This window comes from Manis javanica, chromosome 4 (assembly GCF_040802235.1).
Source record: "Manis javanica isolate MJ-LG chromosome 4, MJ_LKY, whole genome shotgun sequence".
NCBI lineage: Eukaryota > Metazoa > Chordata > Mammalia > Pholidota > Manidae > Manis > Manis javanica.
The window spans coordinates 20,052,850-20,075,634 of NC_133159.1; the positions used below are offsets into that span (position 1 = coordinate 20,052,850).

Consider the following 22,785-nt stretch of genomic DNA (forward strand, 5'->3'; position numbering starts at 1 on the left):
CAAGTCCTTGCCCCCCTCTGGAGCTCAGTTTCTCATTACTTAAAGGAGGGAGGCTTAAAACAAGGCTTTTATTTAGTCTGTGTATGTTTCTGAGCAAAGGTGAATTTTTCTGGCTACAGGACCTGTCCTCAGTCGTTCTCACAGGGGCCCATGACTCAGCAAAGTTGAAGACCAGCTAGACTTGTTCATTTTCATCTTTAAGACAACTTCTCACTTCAGTGGGCCTGTCTTCCAGCCCTTGAACAAGTGTTTCTAAAACTACATACTTCTTTCCCAGGGACAGAGCAGCAAAGGCTGGGGGAACTGCCCAGGCCTCAGATGGGCTGTGTGTGGTACACAGACCTGGTCAGGAGGGAGGGTGAAGGCCAGTGGGCCTCTGCAGATTTGAGGGCCCCCCCAAGTCAGCTGCTGAGGCAGAGCCAGGGCTGGAGCGGGGCCTGCCTCTGTGCAAATCCAGCCCAAGAGCTGAGCCCCAGCCCCCCTGGCCAGAGTGGAGGTCACCGAGTACAGGGGCTGCAGAGGTTAGGGTTACAGCAAAAATACCTTGGTTGACTTGGCTGGAGTGCTGTGCTGGGTGGGCCACGGAGGACCCCTGGGTTTCTGGAACACATCATGTCCTCCTTTTGGTGCATCCAAGTAGTTTGTTAAAAGAGGTGATGCAGTAACTAGTTCTGTTTCCCAAACTTTGACAACTTTTTCTAGGTATGCCAGTTGTTCCCCAGAGCAAAGTATGGGAAGTGGTGCTCTGGGGCCAAGGTTAAGGTGCAGGGACTAGGGTCTCACTCTCCTCTGTCCAGTGATCTCACTGGGCTTCTGTGGTTATTTTCAGTCTCAGAGAGGCCTGGACCTAGATGAGACAGCAGAGCCTAAGGAAAGGTCCTGGGCCCTGTGGTCACATCCCCAAGGGGCCACGCTGTGTGTCTGAAACTGGAAAAGTACAGTCTGTCCAGTCACTTTCCAAAGGGTGCCCATGGGGACAATAAGAAGGGCCATAGGGGCTGCAGGTGGGATGCGTATAAAGGAGGACCCTGCACACCTCACTTGCATCAGTTAAGAATGGGCTGGTAGGCCTGCTCTGGTTCACAGCTGAAAGGGACAGACCCCCCTGTCTGCTGAGTAGATCCCCTCTGACCCAGCTAGGCTCCCATGTCCAAATAAGGGGATCCTGCAACTGTCTCTACCAGGTCAGCTTGCCCGCTTGGGGGCAAAATCAAGAGGCCAGCTTCCTGGTCCGGAGCTAGAGTTGCTACTAACTTTGTGATCCACGGAGTTCCTTGCCTTCTCTGGGCCCCAGTTCCCCCTCTGAAAGAAGAATGATCCCATTTCAGGGTTGTTGGTAAAGCCATGGAGATACCAGGGAACCACAGTACTCTGCCAGCACCAGGGAGGGAGGAGTAGCAGGTCTGAGGCTGGGTGGGGCTGAGCCACGTTTGGGGGTTTGGGGGAACTGCAAGGGCGGCCAGAAGCAGGCGAGCCTGCCGGTTGGGCACCAGAACACCAGGGTGGATGCACGCAGGCCCGCCTGAACGGCCCCCTCGCCACCGGCAGCCCTTCCGCAGGTGCTGTTGCCGCCCCTGGGTCTCTATCTCCTGGAACTCACAGCGAACCTGAGGGGTGTCCTTGCTCCTGTTTCAGCCTTCAGACTGACCCCACAACACTAAGCCAGGCTGCTTTCTCTTGCTCTGGCAGCACTGAGGCAAATGGGACAGCAAGGACAGTACCACAGCTGCGATGGCAGGTAGATGTCTATTACCTTTGTACTTGCAATTAAGGTCATGATAGCATATCAACGTCAGCCAAGAGCCAAACTGCTCAACAGGACATAACGTGGAGTGGACACTGCCCACAGAATTCCACACAGAGGCCCTGCCTGGCCCCAATCCAGTCCATTTAAGACAAACTGCTTTTAGCTGTCATTCCCCATTCCCTGTCCTGGGAGGGGGATGTTCGCGTTATTCATTATGGGGCTTATGTTATGGGATAGACCTCAGAAGGTAATGCCTGTCTTTGCTTTCCATGACCTAGGCCACCTAAAGGTCAGGCAGGAAGGAACAGACCCCGCAGAAGTCAGCCCGGTTAGGGATCCGGGTGGATGTGGGCACCAAAGCCCAGTGAAATGCACATGGTCCAGGAACCAGTCAGCAGGGCAGGAGTCAGAGCGGGCGCTGTGTCTGGTCTCATGGCCCAGCCTCCCCCAGAGGGGGTCCTGGTCCCCTCTTCATGCTGTAGGCTGTGCTGCTCTCAGAAGGGGTTGCAGCCCCTGGGCCTGGTGGGGGTTAGCAGTGCACCTGGAGCAGGGGTGCCCCTGATGAGTCTGTGTCGGTGGCCTGGAAGGATGAGCTGTGGCTGGCTGGGTAACCTGAGGGGGGGAGGGAGGATGAAACAGAGGCACAGTGAGGGAAAGCTTACCCTGGTCCCACGTGCAGGGAGAAGCCTGCAAAGAAGGAGCAGAGTGGGACTTCAGCCTGGGTCAGTCTGATCCTGGCTGGGTGACCCACTCACCTTCTTGATCTAAGTTCAGCCTTGCTGTCTGTAAAAGGCTAATGAGCTTGCTCCAAGGGTCTTGTGAAGGCCATGAAGACAGCAGCAATCACCCAGTATGCCTTTTTAGCACTGGTGGATGGCCTCCTGCCCTCCACTGTCCTCCCCAGTAACCTGGGCACCTGCCCCTGCTGGTTCAGGGGCAGCACCCTACATCTTTCCCAGCTGATACCTTTAAGCCAGCTGGCAGGATTGGGGTGGGGTCTATGGCTACTCAGGACGGTCCATCCCTTTCTAATTCCATTCTTGCCCACCCCAGAAGGAAGCTAGGAGAGGGTCATGTGGGGCCCCGGGTGGTCCCCTTTCCTCCCTCCACAAGCCTCATCAGGTCAGGACCAAACCTGGGGCTCCATAAGGCCTCAGCTTCCTGGCGATGGCATCTGCAGTCGTCTCCTGGGAGATCTGCACTGTGAGGTCTAGGGAGGGAAATGAGGGAGCAGTGTTGTTATTACATCCTTTCACTCCTGCTCCCCACTTCTGGTCCAGCCCAGTGAGGGAGAGGTTGCTTACCTCTGGTCTGGGCTAGAGAAACAATATTTAAAACAAAGACAGATAGTGTGCGCGTGTGTGTGTGTGTACGTACATGTGCACACAGTGGTGGGTGGGTAGGGGTTTTGGTTAGGCCAGAACAGGGCAGAGGTACAAATTCATATGGGTTCCTGGGTTCTGTTAACAAGGCTAGGCCTGGAAGCTACTATATAGCGGGTGACAGAGGAGCCTCTTCAGGGATGCAGAGGAGTTAAGAAAAAGTAGGAAGGCAGGAGGAAGAGCAGCAACTGGCTGAGGGATGGACCCACGATGGCGGAAACCCCAGTGCAGCCCTCTGGCCAGAACTTCCTCCACTCTACCCTCAGCCTTGCAGGGCCCCACCTACCATCCTGGCTGAGCCCTGAGCCCACCATGGTCTCATGGCCACTGTCAGGGGCAGCAGCAGTCACAGCAGCCCGGTGTGAGCGCCCCTCTGCAGTCTGCGGGCGAGCGCGGCTCTTTCGGGTACTGATGCGAATTATTCCGCGTACCAGGCGGCCCTCAGCATCCTGCTCATCCAGGTGGTAGTCCTGGGTGATGCTGCTGATAAGGTCCGATATCTTACTGGTCTTCTCCAGGAACACAGTGTCTGATGTGCACTTGGCCAGCTCGTCGATCTGGTGTACACTGAACAGCTCTGTTAGCTTCTTGAAGATGAGCACATCGATCTCTCGGCTTGACATGGAGCCACTGCCTATCTCAGGAAGGTCCAGGTCCGACTCATGGAAGGAGTAGTATTCCTCGGAGCCACGGGGGCTGCTGGCAAGGGTGCTCGGAAGACTATGCCGTGTAGGTTGGGGCTCAGCCAGTGGCTCCTTGCAGCAGGAGTCCGCGTCAGGGGCTGGGGAGGTGGTGCTGCGGTAGGGATAGACAGGGATGCCTTTGAGCTTGACGTCAGGGTAGCTGAAGCTGCTACCCATGGTTGACTTGAGCCGCTGGCCATCCCGCCGGCTGGGAGGGGCACGGTCGGGGCTTGGGGGTACTCCGTTGTGCTCCTTGGCCCAGTTGCCTTCGGCAGCCCCTTCAGGGGGGTCCCCAGTGGACAAGCAGGGACTACAGCCCTGAACACAGGCTCCACAGCGCTGGAGGCAATCTCGGCAGCGGCGGAAGCAGAAGGCAGCTCGACACCAGTCCCATACCCAGGGTTGCCAGAGCAGGCAGCAGGCTGGAGGCTCAGTAGCAGGCTCGGCAGAGCCAGAGATGAAGTTAAGGCTCTCAGGCCCATGGCGGCCAGGGTCCTTAGGGTCTGGCCTGCGGGTGCGGTGGCTTGGTGGGGGCTGGGATGGCTCATCATATGTCTCCAGGCACAGCTCTGTTGGCCGCTCCCAGGGTCCCAAGCGTGGGGGCCCAGATGATGGGCGGGGGTGTCCGGGGCGGGGCATGGCTCATTGCATGGTCTGCTGCTGCCAGGCACCTGTAGGGGGAGGCCAGGAAGGAGTCAGGACAGAGTTCAGGGGCAAGCGTCTGTGCTGCTCTGAGGAGCTTCAGACTTCTGGTTTCTGAGAGGCTGTGAGGTGGACTGGCTCAGGTATGCCCACAGATCCAGATCCTCACCTAGGGTCCCTCCCTCCCTCCCTCCCTCCCCAAAGAGGAAGTGGTATCTGTGGTCTAACCTACATGTCAAAATCTCCTGGGATGTCACACATGTTGGGATGGCTACTATTAAAGAAAACAGGAAATGACAAGCATTGGAGAGGACATGAAGTTGGAACCCTTGTGCACTGCTGGTGAGAATGCAGAATGGTGCAGCTGTTGTGGGAAACAGTATGACAATTCCTCAAAAATTAAACACAGAATTACCATATGACCCAGCAATCCCACTTTTTTGTGTATACCCAAAAGGACTGCAAACAGGGACTCAAACAGATACTTGTACACAAGTATACACAGCAGCATTATTCATAATGAACAAAAGGTGGAAGCAACCCAAATGTGCACTGACAGGTGAATGAATAAAGAAAACATGTTATATACATGCAAGGGAATATTATTCAGACCTGAAAAGGAATGAAATTCAGATACATGGCTACAACACAGATGAGCCTTGAGACATTAAGTGAAATAAGCCAGACACAAAAGGACAGATACTGTCTGGTCCTACCTAAACGAAGTATCTAGAACAGTCAAATTCATAGAGATGGAAAGTAGAATGGTGGTTGCTAGGGGCTGGGAGCAAGGGTGAAGGGGGAGTAAGGGTTTAATGGGTAGAGTTCCACTTCGGGAAGATGAAGAAGTTCTGGAAATGGATGGTGGTGATGGTTACACAGTGTGAATGTGTTCAATGCCATAGGACTGTATGGTTAAAATGTTTTAAAAAATGTAAAATGGTGAATTTTATGTTAAGTATATTTTAACACATAAAAAGAAAAAGCTCCTGGAATCTCACTTTCTCAGGAATGGTCTTCCTCAGTTTCTTCCCTCTGTTGGGAAGCCTACCCAGCACAGAGCCTCTAAGGCTGTTCAACAAATTCCTTTCTTTGTGACTTGCTGCAGAACCTGATCATCACCACCTTCCCTTAGTCCCCTCCACCTTCAAATCAGACATGGGATCATAACAGGTCCCTTGTCAATACTTCAGTTTCCGAGCAACATTTAACACCAAGCACTGTTTTGCTTCCTCTGATTAGACGAGAAGCCAAGAAACAAAATACATCTTCTTTCCCTTTTTGACTTGGTTGCTAGCAAGCTCAGAGCAAAGACTCCATTCATTCCATAACCACTCAGTTTGGCCTCCTGTAGGTACTGCTGAACAAAGATGAATGAACTACAGACCCTGTTCTTGCAATTCACACATAGTTTTGTAGAGAAAACAGATGCTTAAAAGCTTATAAAATGGAACATGGGATATATGAGGCACTATGGGAGTAAATAACTGCCTGAGGGAGTCAGGGAATACAATGTAGTGATGTATTTGGGAGGGTCCTTGATCATATGTAGGGGCTGCCAGGCAATAACTACCCTTAACCTGGATTTTCTGAGACACTGATCCTTATCATTTTATTCTGGATTTAATGGCACTGAGGTCCTAGGACTGGTGATGTGTGAAGAACTGGGGACAGGGAATCAGGATATCTGTGCTCTAGTACCAGTTCTGGCTCTAACAGGCAATGTGCTGTGGGCCAATCAATGCCACCTCCCTAAACAGGGCCACATTCGTCTCTCACCCAGATACTGTCAAAGCCCCCATTCTGGCCCTCCATTCCCTTCTACTTGCTGCAGCCAGTGAGACCTTAAAACAAAACAAAACAATCCCCCACATGTACAAATCTGGAGAAACCTGGCAGTGAGAACTTAAAAAACAAAAGAAAACTCCCCATAAAACCTGGCAGGTACCACTTTAATAAAACGATCAAAGATAGCCTCACCAATAATTAGATGGACTGACATTATGTGCCTCCTGATACTATGCACTCAGAAAGCTACAACATCACTTATAAAGCATTACTGCCAAAAATACATAGCCTGGATGTAATCAGGAGGAAACATCAGACAAGCCCAAGTTAAGGGACTGACAACGAAATGCAGTGTGTGACCCCTGACTGGATCCTAGTTCAAAGGGAAAAATTAGAAATTGGATAATGTGAATAAATGGTGAAATTAAAAACAGACTGTTTATTATTTGATAGCATTATGTTGGTGATAAATTCCCTGAATTTGATTACTATGGTTATATAAGATAACGTTCTTATTCTTAGGAAATATACACTGAAGCTTTAGGGGTAAAGAGCATTATGTCTCCAACCTAACCTCAAAGGCTTCTCAAAACACCAGAAGGCGTATGTATGTAGAAAGAGAAAGGGAGGATGGGAGGGAACGTGAGCCATGGTGAGTGGGCTGAGGAGGACACAGGGGTTCCTCAACTATTCCTGCAATGCCTCAACCCACTCCCTGGCCCCACTCACCACTCCTCCAAGGACCCTCCAGAATCCCAAGTCAGATGGAGGCCTTCCCCACAGCCTTCTGCTGGACTGTCAGCTGGGTCAACCTTGAACCTACTGTTTGATGATAGTCTATATGATCCTGAGGGGCAGGGACTATGTCTGATTCCTTTCTGCCTCAATGTCTGGAACAGGGCTGGGCACAGTAAATGCTTCGGAGCACTGACACAGTATGTGGCCTCAGGATAGAACCAGGACCATTGTGTAGAAAGAAAAAGGACTTAGGCTCTATGCTGACCAGAATAGGGGGGAGCACTGGTCTGGGGGAACGGGACATGAAATCCCCTCTCCAAAGGTGTGCAAACTGAAATTGTAATAGGTGACTTGAAAGACCCTCACAACCCAGAGAGGCAAGTGGTTAAAATCCTTTGCTTTAGTTTGGGTGATGTGGGTGGGAGTGGGTATGGATTCATTCATTCACTCATCAAATACTTACTGAGGGCCTACTGTGTGCCAGGCACTGCTCTAAATTCAGTGAAGACAGTGGTAAAACAGACACAATTCCCTAACCTCAGGAGTTTGTCTTCTAGTGAAAGAGTTAATTATTGATGGCTTACATTGCTATAAATGCTTTGAATGTATTAAACCAGTTAATTTCTTAACCCTATATGTAGGTATTATTGTTATACTGAGGCACAGAGAGGTTAAGTAAGTTGTCCAAAGCCACACATCTATTTGTACCCAAGCAACCTGGCTGAGACTCTTACTCACAACCCATCTCATCTATTACTAAGGAGGAAAAGGGCAGTCAAAGCTGCCAGCTTCATGGATAAGCCTTCCAGGCTCAGGCCTTCAATGAAGAGTGTGCGGCACCTATACTGTTTCAACCACACTGAGCCCTGGGGTACCTGGGGTTTCTAGAACATGAAGGGGTTACTGATAATGATCTGGGTCACTGTCTCTGCCTCTATCTTCATGGTTTTATGATTCACTATTCATTAAATTCATCCAACAAATACTTACTGAACACCTTACTATGTGCCCAGCACTGAGCAAAATGCTAGGGAAACAGCGGTGAATGGGGCAGAAATAAGCTTTCACTTTACTCAACACTCACAATTGTCCTGCAAGTATTATATCTTCACTTTACAGATGGGAATCAGAGCCTCAGAAAGGTGAAGTGACTTGCCCAGAGACATCTAGCTGGAAAGAGATGGAGTAGGATTTGTACTATGCTCTGCCAGACTCTAGAGCCCATGTACTTTGCTGTGCGACACATCAAAAATGGAGTGGGATGGAGGAATGGGGAACAAGACCTGGGGTAAGGATGGTGCCTGACCTCAGTTTCCCCTTCCACTCTAGGCCCTGAACCCTCTGGAGGTCAAACTCAGTCCATTTTGTCAAGGCTGTACCTCCGCCTCACTGCTGCTGTTTCCACTTCCAAAATCCTAGCAACACTGGTCACTTAGTTTAGTGAGGGGACTGCTCCTTTTGTGGCCTGGGGCAAGACACTTGGCCTCCGTTTTCTCATCTTTAACAGGGGAGAGATGAGTTATTTTCATGGGCCACCCTGAGGTTCACATGGGATATTGGGTGCAGGGGGCTTAGCAGGGAGTATGCCCCTGGGAAAGGGCTCTGTCACTGGGTGCCCCAAGGCACTTTGTAAAGGTCAGAAGGTCCCAGCCCCCGCCTACCATTTCTCATTGATGCTCTCCCTTTCCTCCTTAGGCCCTGAGCACACACACACTCAGGGCCTGTCTTCCTACATCCCCCTCCTCCCAAGGTCCCCAGGACAGGCTCAGCCACAACAGATTTTGCCCAATCCCCGTGCCCAGTCGAGTCTTTCACACCGGCCGGGAGGGACACTCCAGCCCTGCTCACTAAACAGCCGTGGGCTCTCAGGCCGGCATCTGTGCACTGCTGAGCTCCTGTCCCTAAGGCTCAGGCCGATACTCCCGCGTCCGCGGGCACCTAGTCTCGGGGCAAGGAGAGCCAGGCCACGGCACTGCCCCCCGGACTGGCACAACCCCTACAGCAGCAATGCCCTCGGGGCGCGCGCCACCCTTTCCAGCTGCAGGGGCCCTTCGCTCGCAGGCGGACCCAGCCTCTCTCCCGCCCTGACAGTGTCCATCAGGTGTGCACGGCCCCCTCCCGCGTCCGGACAGTGGCCCCGGGCGAGCATGGCTTCCGCCACAAGCCAGCGCAGTCCTAAGGGCGAACACGGCTCCCTTCACCCCGCTCTGCCAGCCCAGCCCCGGCGCCCGCTCAGGCCGCTCCCCGGCCCGGCCCGCGCACCCCGGAAGTGGGAGGCTGGCGCGCGAGGAACCTGCCCCGGGACCCTCCCCTACCCGGGCGCAGTCTCGGGGGTCCCTCCACACCGGTGCCGCCCTGGTTCGCACCCTCTCGGGCCTTCGCGGGGCTTACCTGTCCCACCAGGTGAGCGGCCTCCGGCTCGGCCCCTCCCCCCGCCCCCCTCGCCGCTCACCTGGGGCGCAGGTGAGCGTCTCGCGGAAGGGCTGCACGGGCCGCCGCTGGGGACACACTTCCTGCCTCCGCGAAGCACCGCCGCCGCCGCCGCGCACCTGGGCCGAGGCCCCGCCCCGAGCGCTGGTTGGGCATCGCGGCTCGGCTTGGGCGTTCTGCCTGCAGACTCAAGAGAACCGCTCGGCCTGGTCGGGGTAAGTGGGGCCTGGCAGGCAGAGTAGGCAGACGGTGGGGCTGAGCCTTCAGTTCTGTTAAATGGGTAAGTCGCACACTGTTTTCTGGACTTCTGCCTCCTCCTTTAGCCTTTGGCCTTGAGAACAGACTCTTTGCCTTGTTCCCAATAATCCTGGTGCCCATCATAAGACCTGGCACATCCTAGGTGCTCAGCAGATATTCTTGATTGAATGAACTGTTGGGCTCTGATTTCATCCTTTGGCCTGAGGTAGAATTGAGGACCTGGGTCCTCTGCTCGCTGATTATCTTCTGTGTTCAGGGAAATCTGCACAGGAAAACAAGGACCTCTGCTCTGGGGCCTCAGAGCAGAGTAAAGTATGGGGCTGGGCTGTACAGCCCTGAAAGACACATCCCAGATCAGTAGGGGTGGCCAAAATGGGCCATGATCATGGCATCCCGTGGGGACGGTGCACGAGGCAACATCATTTGGTGGCAAGAAGTCAGGGCTCAGACTCTTCTGGGTTCCTGCTCTCCTCAATAACAATAATAACAAAAGCACCAGTGAACAAGTAACTTCTAGATAGTATTTCCAGGATCCACACTAAACCTCTTGCATGTTATTATTTAATCCTTCCACTAGTGAGGTGGGTCAGGTGTTATTCCTATTTTACAGATGAGGAAACTGAGGCTTGGGAAGGGGACATTATTTGCTTAGGCAGTTGGCACAAATTATGTGACTTTGGGCAAGGCACTTGCCTTCTCTAAACTTCGTCTGTGGAGACAAATAGTACCCCTCTCCACCTGGGAGAACCGAAAAAGATAGTGGATGCAAATTGAGCTAAAGGATATGGGAGGAGATTGCTGGGGTTAAGGATTGTTATGTGGGAGGAATTCAGTATTGCCTAGGCCCTTCCCCTCCAGGTGTAGCACAGATATACAACCTCGCAACCTCAGAAGGAGGTATGCCAATTAGGACAGAGCTCTGCCCTGTTTGGGCTGACAAGCCCTCCCCTTGGCCAGCCAGGGTGGAACACTTCTTGGAAGATAATTCCCACAACAGCTGAGGTGTTTCATTCCTTACTCACCTCCAAGGGCACCATCATCTCATCCTACAGGTACTCTACCATGTGCACACTGTAGGTATTCAGTTTCCACCAAAGACCCTCCATGGCAGCCCTTCCCACATCCTGTTCACATTCTCTGGGGCAAGTGGTCCATTGTTTCCTCATTTGGAGCTAGGAAGTGAGTCACATCTTGTGCAGTTGAAGCTTTGTGTACCCTAAGACCCAGCACATCCATTCCTGAGGTGTGGCCCAAGAACTGCACATGCACACCAGAAGACAGGTGCAAGAAATGGGGGCAGAAACATTGTTCATGGTAGCCCCAAACTGAAAGCCCCTACATGCCATTGGCAGGAGAGAAAGAAATGTGGAGTAATTACACAGAACATGATGACTAAAGCAGCCCTGATCTTCTTTCTTTACCTAGAAGAAAAAAAAATGGAAGGAAAATATGATCTCTGAAACTTGGGGTGCACTTTCTGATATGTTAGGGAACCTTTCTCTGGAGCTCCAGCCCTGCCTCTCATCAGCTGTGTGGTCTTGGAGAAGCTAGTTCCCCTCGCTGCATCTGTGATATGGGGATGACAATATTTCCTACTCGAGAGTGTATTTTGGAGTGTTGTGCAAAAGGCACAAGTTAGTTGTTATTCTAATCACAGCCACACTGAAACCTCTCCCCTCTCTGCCCCTATCCTTCCCACACTGAGACACACTGGACCCTGTTCCCAAGGGCCCTCACCCCCACCACAGTGCATATTGGAAAACTCCATAAAAAACCGATGATGTATATACCCAAAAGTACATATCCAATAGAACTGAACACAGGGACTCAAACAGATACTTCTATACCAATGTTCACTGAAGCATTATTCACAATAATAAAAAGGTGGAAACAACTCAAGTGTCCATCAACAGATGAATAGACAAAATGTGGCGTATACATACAAAGGAATATTATTCAGCCATAAAAAGAATGAAGTTCTGACATGCTACAACACAGATGGACACTGATGACATGCGAAGTGAAACAAGCCAGACACGAAAGGACAAATACTGTGATTCTGCTTATATTAAGTATTTAGAATCAACAAATTAATACAGACAGATATTAGAGGTTACCAGAGTCTGAGGCAAGGGGGGAATGGGAAGTTATTGCTTAATAGGTACAGAGTTGCTATTTGGGATGACGAAAAATTTTGGAAATAGGTAATGGTGATGGTTGCACAACAGTGTGCATGTAATTAATACCTCTGCATCATACATTTAAAAATGGTTAAAATGGCAAATTTTATGTTTACATATAAATTTTTAACCACAATTAAAAAAAACTTTTGAAAACAAAACAAGATACTTTATGGCTCCAGCATTCAGCATAACAAAAGAAACAGAGGTCCATTGGAGTGAATTTTCCAGAGTACAACCCACCTTTGTGGGTTCCCTTTACATTACATACTTCCCTTTACAGTATATACAAAACAAACGCTTTTTAATTTGATACTTACAGCAGCTCTAGGTAGGCACTGTCATATTCATTTTACAGATGGGGAAACTGAGGCTTATCAAGGTCCCAATGCCACATGGTGATTGAGCAGTGGAGCTGGGTGGCAACCCAGTCCTTCTGGCTTCTGGTATAGTGCTACTTACTGCGCCCTGCTCCCAACCGGTAAGGCTGTATGTTTGGGCTTCTTTCTAAGCAGAAATGCCTACCTTTCTAACCAGAGCTACCCAAGCTCAATTTTGCCTCTTGGCCATGGCTGGGGGCCATTGTCCTGATCCTCTGCTTCCACTGCTGTTGCTCTGCTCTGTTCACTCTTTACTTTTTTGGTCTCCTTTTTTGGCCACTGTTCAGGCTTCTGGACTGGTGACAGCTTAGGAGCCAGAGGGAGGTGACAAGGATGGCTGAGGTTTCTGGCTTGTGCTGCTGGCTGGCTGGAGATGACTGGGGGAAAAAGTCTGAGGTGTTGACAGTGTTGACAGGTGTTGACCTTCAGAGTGGCATTCGGAAGCTGCAAGACCTGCAGCTTTGGGCCTGAGGAGGAGGAGCAGTGGGTCAGGGGAGTGTGGCAGGTGGATTGGGCTCCTGGTTATCTGCTGCTTGCCTCTGGTGTGCTTCTCCCCTAGGGGGCACTAGGGGGCAGCAAGCAACAGCGGAAATTGCCATCACTTTGGAGTCATAGGAGTCCTCAATGTACCTGTTCAGCTGCATTGTGAATTTGACCTCTTTGAATCTCAGCATTTCTCATCTGAAAAAGGGTTGAATGTGAAGCAGTATAGTACAGTCATTCAGAGTGTGGACAGCAGAGCCAGAAGGCCTGAATTTGTGCCCCAACTTGGCCACTTAACTAGCTGTGTGATTTGGTCAAGTTTTTGAACTTCTCTGTATCTCAGACATCTTACCTATAAAGTGATAGTAGTAATAGTTTGATGTGGTGATTACAACAAAAGCCGGCACATTGCAAATGCTAAATAGATGACAGCTACTTTATTTTCACCCCTTCCTTCTGCCTCCTCTCTGCCTCCCCAGCCATCTGGGGCCTGAACTTCTGAGGCAAGACCACTGCCTCTGAGAATAGCAGGAGAACAAATCTACTACTGACCATGACCACCAACTTATGTGTTAGGTATAGTACATGTCTTATTACACTTAATCCTTTCAATGACTCAGTCAGTAGATAGCCAATACCCATTTTACAACTAAGAAGACAGACTCAGAGATCTAAGCCTCAGCTCTCTGCAATGACTCTTCTGGGTACCCCAGAAACTGGGCCCTGGAGGTTGCCCAAGCCCTAGCAGAATGGAGGAATCTCCCATTAAGAATTCCCTTCTCTAAGATGTGGTACATAAACACAATGGAATATTACTCAGCTGTAAGAAAAAAACAGATCCTACCATTTGCAACAACATGGATTGAGCTAGAGGGTATTATGCTCAGTGAAATAAGACAGGTGGAGAAAGACAAGTACCAAATGATTTCACTCATATGTGGAGTATAAGAACAAAGGAAAACTGAAGGAACAAAACAGCAGCAGAATCACAGAACCCAAGAATGGACTAATAGTTACCAAAGGGAAAGGGACTGGGGAGGATGGGTGGGAAGGGAGGGACAAGGGCAGGGAAAAAGAAAGGGGCATTACGATTAGCATGTATAGTGTGTGGGGGGGCACGGGAGGGCTGTGCAACACAGAGAAGACAAGTAGTGATTCTACAGTATCTTACTATGCTGAAGGACAGTGACTGTGAAGGGGTATGTGGGGGGGGACTTGGTGAAGGGGGGAGCCTAGTAATCATAATGTTCTTCATGTAATTGTAGATTAATGATACCAAAATAAAAAAACAAAAAAACAAAAACAAAAAGAATTCCCTTCTCTAATCAACGCCAGTTCTGCTCACCATGCCCCAGTTTCCCAGAGAGAAGTTCCTGGAATTCTGAGTGGAATAAATGGAATAGAACCAACTGAAAGGGAACTCTGTGGGGTAGACGGGAACAGACTGGGAATTTGAGAGTGGAGGCTGTCTTGGCTTCTTGGATTGGTTAAGTCCATACATACATGTCAGACAATGGACCAATGACCGTTCAGTGCTGCTTCTCCCCTTTCCTTCATTGGCCAAAGGATGGTGTATCCAGGAGGCAGGAGAGAACCAGGAGAAAGTTACCCTGGTGAGAGAGGGCTGGGGTGAGCTGGCATCTGGGCTAGGCTGATGATGTGGATAGAGGTGCAGCAGGAGCCCTGGAGTTCTAAGGAGCTGGGTTGCAGGGGCTTCTGGAAATCTAGGTTGGGCAGCTGGGAAGGACATCCCAGGTCTACCTGATGCTGGAGGATTCCTGGGGCTCCCTGGCTTTAGCTAGCATAGCACCCAATTGCCTGGGGTGGAGGGAACTGCAGGCTGCAGAGCTGTCCTCTACCAGGTTGAGGAATGGCTGCTTCTTTGGTCCTTCATTCGGTTCTAGTCAAAGTCTTTTTTTCAGAGTCCTTAAAGACACTTCATCCAAATCGCCCAATTTACTGATGAGGAAATGAGGCCCATAAGGGGAATGGCTTTAGTTGATGTGACATAGTGAGTAAACAATGGGTCCTGGAGGGGGTGGAGCTCCTCTCCTCCTTGCTCTGTGTAGTGTCGAGATAGACTGGGTTCAAATCCTGCCTTTAGCACCTAGTGGTTTTGTGAGCTGGGGCAAGCGACTCAGCCTCTCTGAGCTTTAGTTTACACATCAGTAAAATCCATTTATTCATTCAGACCTTCTCTTGCCCACCTTCCCACCTCATCCCTGGTACTGCTCACTTACTCTCCTACACACACACACACACACACACACACACACACACACACACACACACACAGAGAATGGTACAGACACATGGTCAGTGCTCAGTCTTCTGGTTACTATCAGGGAACAATATTCAGCTCTGGCCCCTGAGCACCACCCCTACTTTCTGGCCCTCCCCTCCCCCACAATCTCACATCTGTCAAGCCTTCCCAGAGAGCCCCAGCTAGAAGGCTTTCTCCCTGAGCTAACACAGAAGGCTGTCTGAGCCCCTCTACTGGCCTTGACCTCATCTGCTACCCTTTTGTCCACAGATGGGGGCTCCCAGAGGGCAAAGTCTGGTCTGATTCCCCTGAGTCCCCAGCACCCAGCCCAGGGCAGGGTTCAAAGGCTATGGGAGGGAGTGTTTGTGGAAGGAGTAAGTGAAGGAAGCCTCCACCACGCTTCCCTTTCTCAGGATCCTATGACCACAACCTCATCCTCCTCACCCACTGACCTAGCAGAAAGAGCCCTGGGGTGGGGGGGTCACACAGACCTAGGGTGAAATCCCAGGCCTGCCTCTTCCTAACTGTGTAAACTTGGGAAATGACCTGACTTTTCTGAACCTCACTTTCCTCTCTATAAATAATCTTCTGGGGGAGGGCACAAACGAGCTGTGGAAGTCTTCTGGACAGAGTAAAGGGCTGGTGTGAAGGCCCCCAGGTGGGGATAAACTTGGCTTTTAGAAACAGAATGGGAGGCAGTGCTGTTGGAGTGCAAGGAGCAAGGGGGAGCATGCCTGGAGATGGAGATGGAGACATGACAGGTCCTGGACCACAAAGAGTTTTGAAGACCCCCAAGTAGTCTTTTAATTCCAGTGGTATGGGAGCTGACTGGACAGTATTGAGCAGACATGGTGGCTTGATCTGACGAATACCCAAAAGCTTCACCCTGGTCACTGTATGGTGACTGTAGGAGGTCAAGACCTGAGTCAGGGAGTCCAGGGAGGGGGCTGTGGCAATAATCCAGGCAAGAGATGATGGTGGCCTAGATTAGGATGGTGCCTAAGGTCACGGTGAGAAGTGGTTGGATACATGATCTATGCTGGAGGTGGACCCCACAGGCCAGGATGTAGAGGAGAAGGGAGTAGGGAGTCAGGATGGGCTTTGTTTCAGTTGTCTATTGCTGAGAAATAAACTTCCCCCAAACTTAGTGGCTTAAAGAAAACAATGATATATTATTTATAAAAATTCTGTGGTTTGGCCCGGGTCAGCTGGCCGGTTCTTCTGGTTCTGCCTGGCTTTCATTGCGCATGTGGCTGCACTCAGCTGGGTGCAACTGGGGCTGAATTACCAAGATGGCTTCTCATCCCCCAGGACCTCTTGTTACCTGGCCTCTCATCATCCGGAAGTCTAGCCAACCTTATTTACAGCATGGCAGCTGGCTTCCAAGAGAACAGGCCCCAGTGTGCAAGTACCTATTAAATTAAGTCTCTGCTTGTTTCATGCTTCTCGATGTTCCATTGGCCTAGGCAAGCCGCATAGCTAAGCCCAGAGGCAGCATAGCAGGGGACACACAAGGGACACACATACCTTGGGGCCTGGTTTGTTGGGGGCCACCGGTGTAACAGTTTAGCATATACCTCTGGGTTTGTGGCATAAGGAAATGGGTGCAATTCAAGGGTAGGGGAAAAGGACAGGGTTTGCCGGGGTCAAGGGTAGCGGTGCAGGGTCCTGCCCCAGGATCTCCCTAGTGAGACACTGAGCAGGATGGTGGGCTTGGAAGCGGCAGCAGCAGTGGAGACATGAAGTCCCTGGCAGGTATGGTGAGGGAAAGGTGGGGATGGGAGGGGGTGGGGTGCAAGGTCTACAGGCCATTCCTTCACTCAGCAGGCACTGTGCCTTGCCCCCATCCAAGCGCTGTGGACACAGAGAAAACTAAAACTTGGAGTACGACTCTGGGGAACTCATAGTGTATAGGGGAAACGGAATATTCCCAGAGCACAACACAGTGTGAGAGATGACAGCTTAGTGCTGCAGTGGGAAGTTGCCCAGGGCCCTTTGGGGGCCCAGGGGAGAGATTTCAGAAGTGGTGCCCAGTGGACGAGTACTAGAATAAGTAGTTGGTCGGAGCTGGAGATGGTGGAGCTGGAGCAGGGAGAGGCCAGCCTGGACCCCAGACTGGGCCAGCTGCCTCCCAGCCCTGGCAGTGAAGCAGGGGATGAAAGCAGACCCACAGGTTGGCTCTCGGAAGACCAACTGCAGATACTCCCATCCTGTGGATTAGCAAACTGAGGCTCTGAGTGGGGAAGTCCTTCCGTCCAGATCTGGCTCCTTGCATCCAGGGCTTCTTTCCACTCTGTTAATTCTTGCTGAAATCATAGGGAAGTTGGCGGGTTGGGGGGAGGGCTTTGTCTTGACCTTGCAAGGATTCATGGGAGCTAGCATGGGTGCCCCTCTCTGTGTCCTGGATTCCTGCCACTTCCCCTAAGGAAGGCTGAGCCCTGTTAGGAGACATAAAGGAGGTGGTGACATGCGCTGGGGTTGGGCAGACTCAGGCTTGGAGCCCCCAGTCTGAGCAGAGAACTCTGATCTTGCCCTCAGGTCTCCACCATGGAGTCCAGTGCTCAGGACCCCCCTTTCTGAGGGGTGGGGGGAACATATGTCTGAGGGATGGAGGATGGAGGGGAACTGTGTGGAAGTCAGAGGTCGGGGTCAGAGGAGAGCATAGCATACCTCCGGCTAGGTCTGGGCTGGGTTCCCTATCAGGTGGGAGAAGGTTGGGGTTTGCTAGGTTAAGCCCTGGGGACTCAGGTGGGGGGATAGGAGGGAGGCTGGGCTCTTAGAGCCTAGCTCAGCTCAGCTCAGCCTGAGTGACCTGGAGTTTGTCCCACTGTTCAAGGCTGGTACCAATGGTTCCCAGAGCTCTGCCAAATGGAGCCACCAGCACGGGAGCTCGATAATGCATGTGCTAGCTGGGCCCTGGCCTCTCCTTGGAAGGTGGCCCCACTTCCACCCCACGAGAGCCCTGCTGCTCCTTCCTTTCCAGCTTGTCTGCAGGTGGGGAGGTGCTGTGCCCGGACCTCAGATACTGCGGGGACAGGGTCCGGACAGCGGGGGAGGGGAGGTCCTGGCATCTGATGCACTCACAGCTAAATCCTCTTTTCCTTGGAACCAGAGTGCTCCTTAGCTGGGATGGAAACCAGCCCTTGAGAGACTAGGGGTGGGTCCCAGGGACGCTGCCAGGAGAGGAAGGCAGAATCACGAAAGACCTGGAGAGGGAGGTAAAGACAGACCTAGAGGGTCCAAACAAGACAAGGGAGAAAACGGCAGCAGCAAGTGTAATGGGTGTGAACACAGGTGCACACATTCAGGTAGGCAGAAACAGGCTCTTTTTAGAAACTCGCTGACAGCCATTGTTCCATTGGCTGGTGGGAAGTCCAGTCTCTGCTAGTGTTGGGCTCTCTCAATCCATGACAGCTCCTAGACTTGGGACAAGGCCTGGTCTCCCGGCCGGCATTACCTGTCCAGTCAGGGACAGTACCATTCAGTGCCAGCCCTGCTTGGCACGTGGATGGAATCTTTGGTGATCTGGGATCCACTCAATGTGGGGGCCAGTCTTCTGAATGCCACTCATTCTCCTGAACTCAGGGCCTAGATCCATCCATTCCCTGGGACTGGGGAGCTTGAACTACTACCCCCCTACTCCCCATCTAAGAAGTTGGGGCAAAGCTCCCCATTCTGATCCCTAAAAGCCCTAGGCAGTTGTCTGTCCCAGAGCCATACCCCTGCATTCCTCTTGTTCTTCAGTATCCTATAGCTGAACAGCTGGGACCAGCCCAAAAGTCCCTCTGGGGCCTGGAGGCTTGAGGCCCAGCCAGAGAGCTCTGGGGAGGTTCCCCAAAACTTCCACCAGCCACCCCTGTGGTAGTGAGGGGATGGCAGCCAGAGCTGGAGCTTCATTCTGAGGGAGGAGGAGGGACCTGGCACAGAGCCAGACAGTCATTAATTATTTAGTACACACTCGGGTGCGCCTGCAGGGCACCAGGCCCTATGCTGGTCGGCAAGGCCCCACATGGCCTGGTCCTCACACATTTTATTGGAAACATTTTATTGTGAAATGCTTCATACATGTAGGAAATACATGTGTGTATACATGTATGTACATATAAAATAATATCTATATTTATACATATGTCTATAAAAGTATACATATCAATTAAAGAATAACAATAAAATGAATATATCCAGGCACCCACCGCTAGTTTAATGGGACATTTCAGTACCTTTGAAGCCCTCTGAATGGCCCTCCTCTGTCGCTTCCCATTTGGATTACCCATTGGACGCAGTCAGCAGAGCGCCAAGGACCCATAAGGCTCTGAGGGTCCTGTGAAAATATTTTAATTTCTTTGAAAATCAGAGATGGTTGAATAAATAAATGGGAGAGAAGACAGAAAATTTCCTGACAGAACTCCAAATATATGTAGATACTCCCCCCTCCAAGTGGGATGCTTTATCAGATTAATGGTGCTTTGTACTTAGATTGTTGCACATTTTTAACATAAATGATTGTTAAATTATCAAATGCATTTTCTGCATTAATTGAAACATTTACTTGTTTTTACTCCTCTAACATGTTAATATGATTAATTATACTCGTAAATTTCTAATGTTGAATCAACCTTCCTAGAGTAAGCTCAATTTGATCATGGTGTATTTATTATCTTTGAAATATATTGCTAGATTTCACTGGCTAATATTTTATTTAGGGTATATACAATTCATATTCTTACCTTGATCAATCTTGCCAATCAATTTTGTTTCTGTATCAGGAATTAGGTTCAGGTGCAAGTCCCAGACCTCACCCCCCACCCCGCCCATAGCAGCCTACTGTCCTGCCGTCCCTAGAGTGAGGTCCTTGTCTTAAGGTCCTCAGTGGCACTCACCACATCTGTGTCTCTGATCGCTGGATGGAGAAGAGGAGAAAGAAAAGGGCAAAGGTTGCTGGCCACTTCTCACTGGCTGTTTAACATTTGAGTGCCCCAGGATCTGTCACTGCTGCTGTCCTTTTCTCTCTCTGCCTTCTCTCATCCACGGTCATCTCATCCAGTTACGTATGCTCTGGGAATTCTGAATTCATATCTGCAGCCTGGTCCTCTCTCCTGAGCTCCAGACACACAAATTCAACTGCCCACTCAAATTTTCTGCTTCAATATCTATCTAATAGGCATTTCAAACTCAACATGGTCGAAATTTAACTCCCTGGGAAAGAAAAATCCAGCAAGATGCTGGAGCCCCAAATGGTCCCTTCCTTCTGAATGCTTCCTGAAGGCAACTTGCAGTTTGATTACAACTTGGCATCTGCTCCCCAAACAGAACACTCTGCAACTCCAGGCACTACATCCTTTAATGAATTTCAACCAACATTAAGAAAAAAAATTGAATACCATAGAATAGGTTAGACAGGGAAATATCAGTGTGCCTCATACGTAATCAGGATGAGTATTGTTTTTGGAACTTGTGTCTGTGTTACTGGGTCCTTTTGTAATATGTATTATCATGGGTTGAAATACAACATTTTGACTGGTCTAGGTTTTGGGGTTCAATAGGTACCTTTAGGGCAAACACCAGCTACAAGGCTCCTTTACTCTTGAAAAATTGCCCTTTATTGTCATTTCTGCCTTCTGTTATTTCCCTTACTTTGTAGTCAGCTCATTGATGCTATACAAAAGATAATTTTAAAAAACTTCCCACCATCTTTTAAATGCTACATATAGGGGGGTATTTCTCTGCTTCCCTCTTTGGCCATTTTGCTGGAGACGGCACTCTCTTCCTGCCACTGTCTCCCATCTCATTCCACCACCCCAGATGGTTGTGTTCCAGATCCACAACTCCTTGGTGTTCCCTACATGTGCTAAACTGTCTTCCGCAAAGAATCTTTGCACTTCCTCTTGTTTCCACCTGGATTGCTGCTCCCTGGTGTTTCTAAGTTTGGTTCCTTTGCGTCCCTTCAGGCCTTCTTCATCAATTGGGATTTGCTCAAGTATAAGCAGCAGAAAAACCAGCTCAAAGTACCTTAAGAATCTATTGGCCCACTTACCTGAAGGGTCCAAGGGTAGACCTATCTTCAGGTACAGCTGGAATTAGGTGCTCATGTGATTTCCCCACTCATAGGTCTCTCTTTGCTTCTGGGCTGTCCTGCCAGGTAGTAGGCTGGTACTGACTTTGTGGAGACAAGATGACTGCCTGCAGCTCCAGGTTTCGAATCTACTTGGTCAACAATTCCTGGGCAAAGAAAGTCTCTCTTTCGCAGCAAACATTCTGGTATTGAGTTTCATTGGCCAGGCCAGGCTCAACAGGTGAGGTTATTACTCTCTGCCAGGCAGCCAGATTACCTTGCTACTTCACCAATCCCATCAGCATACAAAGGTGCTCCTAGGAGCTCCCGTCTTACAGAACCCCTGTTCAACCCCACTTGCTTGCCAGCTACCACCCCATTTCTCTGTTTCTTTTCAAAACAAAACTTCACTGAAGAGTGGTTTACATTTGCCATGATTGCTTCCTCACTTTCAATTTATTGTTCAGTCACTTTCTTGTTTTTCCCCTTCATCATCAACCACTTCTGCTCAGGCTCCTTTGTTGATTCCTCCCCACTTCTTAATATGGTGCCTCAGGCCTCTGTCTCCTTCTCTTTTTCTATCAGTGCTTTCTCCTAAGGCCTTTCATCTTGTCCCATGGTTTTAAGTACTGCCCATATATTGATGACTCCCTAAATTTAAGTCTCCAGCCCTAAATTTAAGAAATCCATCCAGTGCTGATTTCCAGAAGCAGCTACACACCTGCCTACTTATCATAGATTTCCAACTGGGATGTTGTGAAATAGAAAATATGTGTATTGGTCTTTGGCCCCAGTTCCTGACACAGGACTCCTAAAACCCATTTCCTAAGTGATAAAAGCACTAAAAGCATCTTTTGCTCTAATATTTGGTCTTTGAAACTGGTTCCTGACACAGAGCTCCTAAATCCCTTAGAATATCCTGTGTCAGAGGAGTGTATTTTGTTCTAATGAGGTGACTCTTGGGCTGCTGGATGGCTTCAGGATGGGAGCTGGTCACCAGAAAAACCAAGCCCTGCTTGGAAGCTGGGAACATTCAGTCCCATCCTCTGGGAAGGGGAGAAGGCTGAAGACAGAGGTAATGATCCGTCATGCCTATGTGATGAAGTCTCCATAAAAATCATTGTATAAGGTATGGAGAGCTTCTGGGCTGGTGAACACACCACATGCTTGGAGGGTGGCACACCCCAATTCCATAAAAAACAGAAGCTCCTGTGCTTGGGACCCTTCCAGACCTCACCCTATGTGCCTCTGTATCTGGCTGTTCATCCGAATCTTTTTTCATATCCTTTATTCTGTAGTAAATTGGTAAAGGTTAAGTGTTTCCCTGAGTTTCAGGAGGTGTTCTAGCAAATGACTGAATCCAAGGAGGGGGTAGTGAGAACCTCTGATTTGTAGTCAAATCAAATAGAAGTTGTGGGTAACTTGGGGACCTACTACTTACAATTGGGGTCTAAAGTGGGGTGTAGTCTTATGGGAATGAGCCCTTAACTAGTGGGGTCTGTGCTAACTCTGGTTAGCATCAGAATTGAGTTGGATTATAGGACACCCAGCTGGTGTTAGAGCTTTCATTGGTATAGAAAACACACACACATATTTGGTGACAAGAACTGTCATAAGTGAAGCATTCTCTGAGTACAATATTGACAGTAGAGAAGAAAAACAGAAAATAGTTTCCAAAGTGTGCCCAAACCAAACTTCTTTCCAAAAGTTTACCTATCCCCATGCATGCAGACTTTTACTAGAAAAATATTTTGTCTTC

The 22,785-nt window shown here is 50.0% G+C and overlaps 1 protein-coding gene across 3 annotated transcripts; it reads right to left on the reverse strand.

Moving 5' to 3' along the window:
* Window positions 1-54: 54 nt before the first annotated feature.
* On the reverse strand, window positions 55-9,604 carry KDF1 (keratinocyte differentiation factor 1). 3 transcript variants are annotated; one of them, XM_017661421.3, is made up of 5 exons: window positions 9,372-9,387; window positions 8,065-8,150; window positions 3,416-4,483; window positions 2,883-2,957; window positions 55-2,359 (listed from the first exon to the last, which is right to left on the reverse strand). In XM_017661421.3, exons 3-5 carry the CDS (start codon window positions 4,449-4,451, stop codon window positions 2,277-2,279), a joined length of 1,194 nt encoding a protein of 397 aa, XP_017516910.2. In that variant the 5' UTR covers window positions 4,452-4,483; window positions 8,065-8,150; window positions 9,372-9,387; the 3' UTR covers window positions 55-2,276. The 3 variants fall into 3 exon arrangements, with proteins under 3 accessions (XP_017516910.2, XP_017516909.2, XP_017516908.2); XM_017661420.3 differs by lacking the exons at window positions 8,065-8,150; window positions 9,372-9,387 and adding an exon at window positions 9,433-9,604; XM_017661419.3 differs by lacking the exon at window positions 8,065-8,150 and having other exon boundaries at window positions 9,372-9,603.
* Window positions 9,605-22,785: the final 13,181 nt, after the last annotated feature.

Excerpts from the sequence above, each read along its gene's own strand:
- KDF1 (XM_017661420.3), bottom strand. The coding sequence starts at position 4,451 with ATGCCCCGCCCCGGACACCCCCGCCCATCATCTGGGCCCCCACGCTTG. Across the intron at positions 2,958-3,415 it reads CTCAGGGCTCAGCCAGGATG|ACCTCACAGTGCAGATCTCC; the intron begins GTAGGTGGGGCC and ends TTCCCTCCCTAG. Across the intron at positions 2,360-2,882 it reads GAGGCCTTATGGAGCCCCAG|GTTACCCAGCCAGCCACAGC; the intron begins GTTTGGTCCTGA and ends TCCCCCCCTCAG.